The 3,337-nt window shown below is 50.4% G+C and overlaps 1 protein-coding gene across 1 annotated transcript in view; it reads right to left on the bottom strand.

Annotated features, from left to right (window-relative positions):
* Window positions 1-3,304, bottom strand: part of LOC103769675 (cryptochrome-2-like) — a gene marked incomplete at both ends in the record, with an annotated part of 5,969 nt that extends 2,665 nt beyond the window's left edge. The window contains 2 exons of the mRNA XM_008936900.1: window positions 300-408; window positions 3,153-3,304. Coding sequence (XP_008935148.1) covers window positions 300-408; window positions 3,153-3,304 — 261 coding nt within the window. The remainder of the gene's footprint in view (window positions 1-299; window positions 409-3,152) is intronic.
* Window positions 3,305-3,337: the final 33 nt, after the last annotated feature.

The raw sequence follows: 3,337 nt of genomic DNA, 5'->3' as shown, positions 1-3,337 counted from the left end.
CAGCAGGAAGCTTGGACCCAAGCTGTATTCTGCTGCTCAGCTGCCTGAACTGCAGCCTGGCACAGCAGAAGAAAAGGAAGGCTGGGTAACAAAAGCTTCTGAATTTTGGGGATTTTAACACAAAGCCCTACTTGCCATTCACACAAAAATCAATATGCTTTGTCAGTTTCTTAGAGTGCAGAATCAGCTGTGAGGAGAAGCCGAGGGGATCTCCAACATCTAGCAAATCATTGTGAAAACAAGTACAGCACCAGGACAAGAGTTTTCCTTCACTATGCTCCAGAAAGTCATTCTCTTACTTTAAAGAGCCTTGGGAAGACATCTGTTGGCTGCCCTCGCACGACAAACAAGCGAGAGTTGAGTTTCCTTAAACTGTTGTCCAGATCTTCCAGGGACTGGAGCAGAAATCTGCAGAGAAGAAACAGCAGCAGTTAGTGTCAGCCTGGTAACAGCTAAAAGGCAAATGGGGAGGGTCTGCACAGAACTCCAGCAAACCTGCATCACCAAATCAAACTGAAAGGGAGGATGAGAAACAGAAAACAGGAATTTGTATTCACCCCTGGTGTGTCTACCAACTGCTGTGAGACTGCAGCACCAGCCAGCTCCCAGCCATTCATCTGCATGCTCTGCTTGCCCAGATCCAAGAGGTTTCCAGGATTTTCCTCTTCCTGCAAACCCCTTCCCATGTGCTCCCTGAGAGCTGGCAGCACTCCCCTGCCAGCAGCTATCTCCACCTTAGGACATGGAGAAAAGCAGACACCTAATTCCTCACAGTACTTCCTCTCATGGGTTCTGGGGCAGGAGGGATTTTGCATATCAAGTAGAAGGACATTGATACACCACTCCAAGGCAAGCAATGAATTACTACAAAAACTGTGCAAGTTTCACACTTCTGGCAGCAGACAGGCAATGTCTCAGCAGAGGAATGTGTGCTCATAACACACCAGCAGCACAAGACTGAACACCAAGATCTCCCAAGGCAAGAATTGCCTGTACTTGGCTGCAAACAGAACTGCAATTTATCTCCCACCATAAAGATGATCTCTTCCTCCCACCCCAAAACTGTCAGAAGCCTTCAGGTGCTTTCTGCATTAATGGTGTGTCTTACTGATCCCCCACTATGCTACAACACATCAAATCTATCATCTTTGCTTTCAAAGCCACACTTCACCTCATCTATATTTTAACTCACTTAGTTTTGTCTATCTCTGGAAAAAAAGAGGAGCTTTAAAACTTGAATCTCTGCCACAGCGCATGGCACTGCTGGCAAACGTGCACCCCTTTTCCAGTGAGCCTGCCCACCTCTCCCTCTCCCTCGTTGCTCCATGCCCACCCTGCAAGATGTGAGTCTCTGCAGCAGCCCCCTGAGGGGCACCCAGAGCTGAGGGAAGCTAAGCCCCAACTGCTCTGCAAAGTGGGGAGCTCCTCCCTCCTCACCCGTGCTGCCCAGGATGTGAACTGAGATGGAGCTGGCTCCCTCTGCACTCCCCGAGGGGAAAAAGGGACTGGGGGTTGACAGAAAGAAGGGCCCAGTGTCACAGCACAGATGACTCAAAACCATCTCTGGGTAACCCAGACAAACCACTTCCCTAAACTCAGCCCACTTTCCATCTACTGAATGGGAATAGCAGCTTTCTAAGGTGTTCTAAAAATTAATCAAGGGTTATTAGCCCCATATGGCTTACCCACACTGTGCAGTGAAATAATAAGGGATTTTCAACATGGTTTCTGGGAGCTAGATAAAGCACAGACATTTGCTTTTGGAACATAGAAATCTAAATACAAGTAGCTACATGAAAAAAAAGGCATCAGAACAAAGCCTAAGTTCCTAATGGGAACAAATGGAACTCCAGTAAATGGAAATAACTTGCTAACACGTTTCTGCCTGAGCCAGGGGTGCCAATTTGTGACATTTGCAGCAGGCACACACTTCTGAGAAAACATTGCTTTTAAAAAACCTCACCTGCTCATCTATTCCCTGACTACAACATAAATAAAACCATTAACTGGGATCTGCTTCCCTCTCTCTGCAATGTTGGTGGAAATAAACAAGGATTACGTGGATCAGGAATTAATCTTTTGGGGGCACTGCTTTAGTTGTTCCAAATGAGGACAGTTACAGCACGTGAAAGGCATTTTCTGTCCACTGCTGCCTGGACAACATCTGGTCTCTGGAAAGATCACTTCAGGCTAGTAGGATATTAAGCTGTAGGAGAATCTAGAATTCTCTGTAATTTAAACATCTACATTGTAGTCAATTTTTAAGCCATTCTCTGCTGTGGGTTCTAGAAATGCTTCAAAATCACCCATGTCAGCCCATTCCTCCAAGATGAAGCTGAGGTGCAGAGCAGAGGTGATCAGCTCCAACTACAGCTTCCTTAACGCAGAGCCACGTGATGTGTCAAAGAGCACTCCAGGAATTTTTAGCCTGGTGGTTGTCCTGTCCTTCCCACTGCTCCCCAGGGGGTAGTGCAGAAGCAGGGGGAGATCTGCTTTGCTTGGATGCAGCGGAGTCTTAAGAGAGGTGGATCCCAAACTGGATCGGGTTTCCAAACGCCGAGGCAGCTGAGACCTGATACAATAGCGTTATGTAATGTTCCTGGCTATCCGTACGCCAGGTCTTGCTCTCTGCCCAGACATGACTCACACCACACATTTTTCCATATGGTCAGGGAGGAGATGCCCAAACAGCTTCATCTCCACCTTCCTAGCTACAGCCCAAGCGTATTTTCACAAAAACCCGAGGCGTGGGAGGAAGGCAGGCGTGTGCACATGCCCACGCACACTCGGCAGCAGAGAGGCAGAGGGAGGCGTGGTGCAGTCACGCAGCTCTGAGGATTCTTTGCCCTCGTCTCTAAATCGAGCGAATAGCCACGCGTCCATCGATCGCCGCTCTCACGTATTCGCCCAGCTTGAGAAAAAAAGCCTAACGACATTACATAAAGCCGAAACCCCCCTCCCACACCGCTGAGAAAACCGCGGCGAGGCCAACTGGACCAGGAAACCTCTCTCCTGCACCGGAGGAGTGGCGGGAGCGATACGTGGACCGTGCCGGATGAGGCAGCGCGTTCCTAAAGGCCAGACCGTTCCTCCCCACCGCCGCGGCCCACTCCCGTCTCATCCCCGGGCCCTCAGGCCCTCACTCCACTCACCGCCAACGGTTGATGCCCACAGCGGAGGAAGCGGCGAACCAAGGGTCGAGGATATAGATGCAACGGAGGGACGCGGCATCTCTTAGCGCTTCCTGCAGCGCCGGGTTGTCGTGGAGGCGAAGCCCGCGGCGGAACCAATGCACCGAGCGGCAAAGGGCCGGGACCGGGAGCGGGGCCGGGCCCTG

Source organism: Merops nubicus, unplaced genomic scaffold (assembly GCF_000691845.1).
Source record: "Merops nubicus isolate BGI_N331 unplaced genomic scaffold, ASM69184v1 scaffold3823, whole genome shotgun sequence".
In the NCBI taxonomy this organism is placed as follows: Eukaryota; Metazoa; Chordata; class Aves; order Coraciiformes; family Meropidae; genus Merops; species Merops nubicus.
This window is presented reverse-complemented; position numbering and strand designations above follow the sequence as displayed.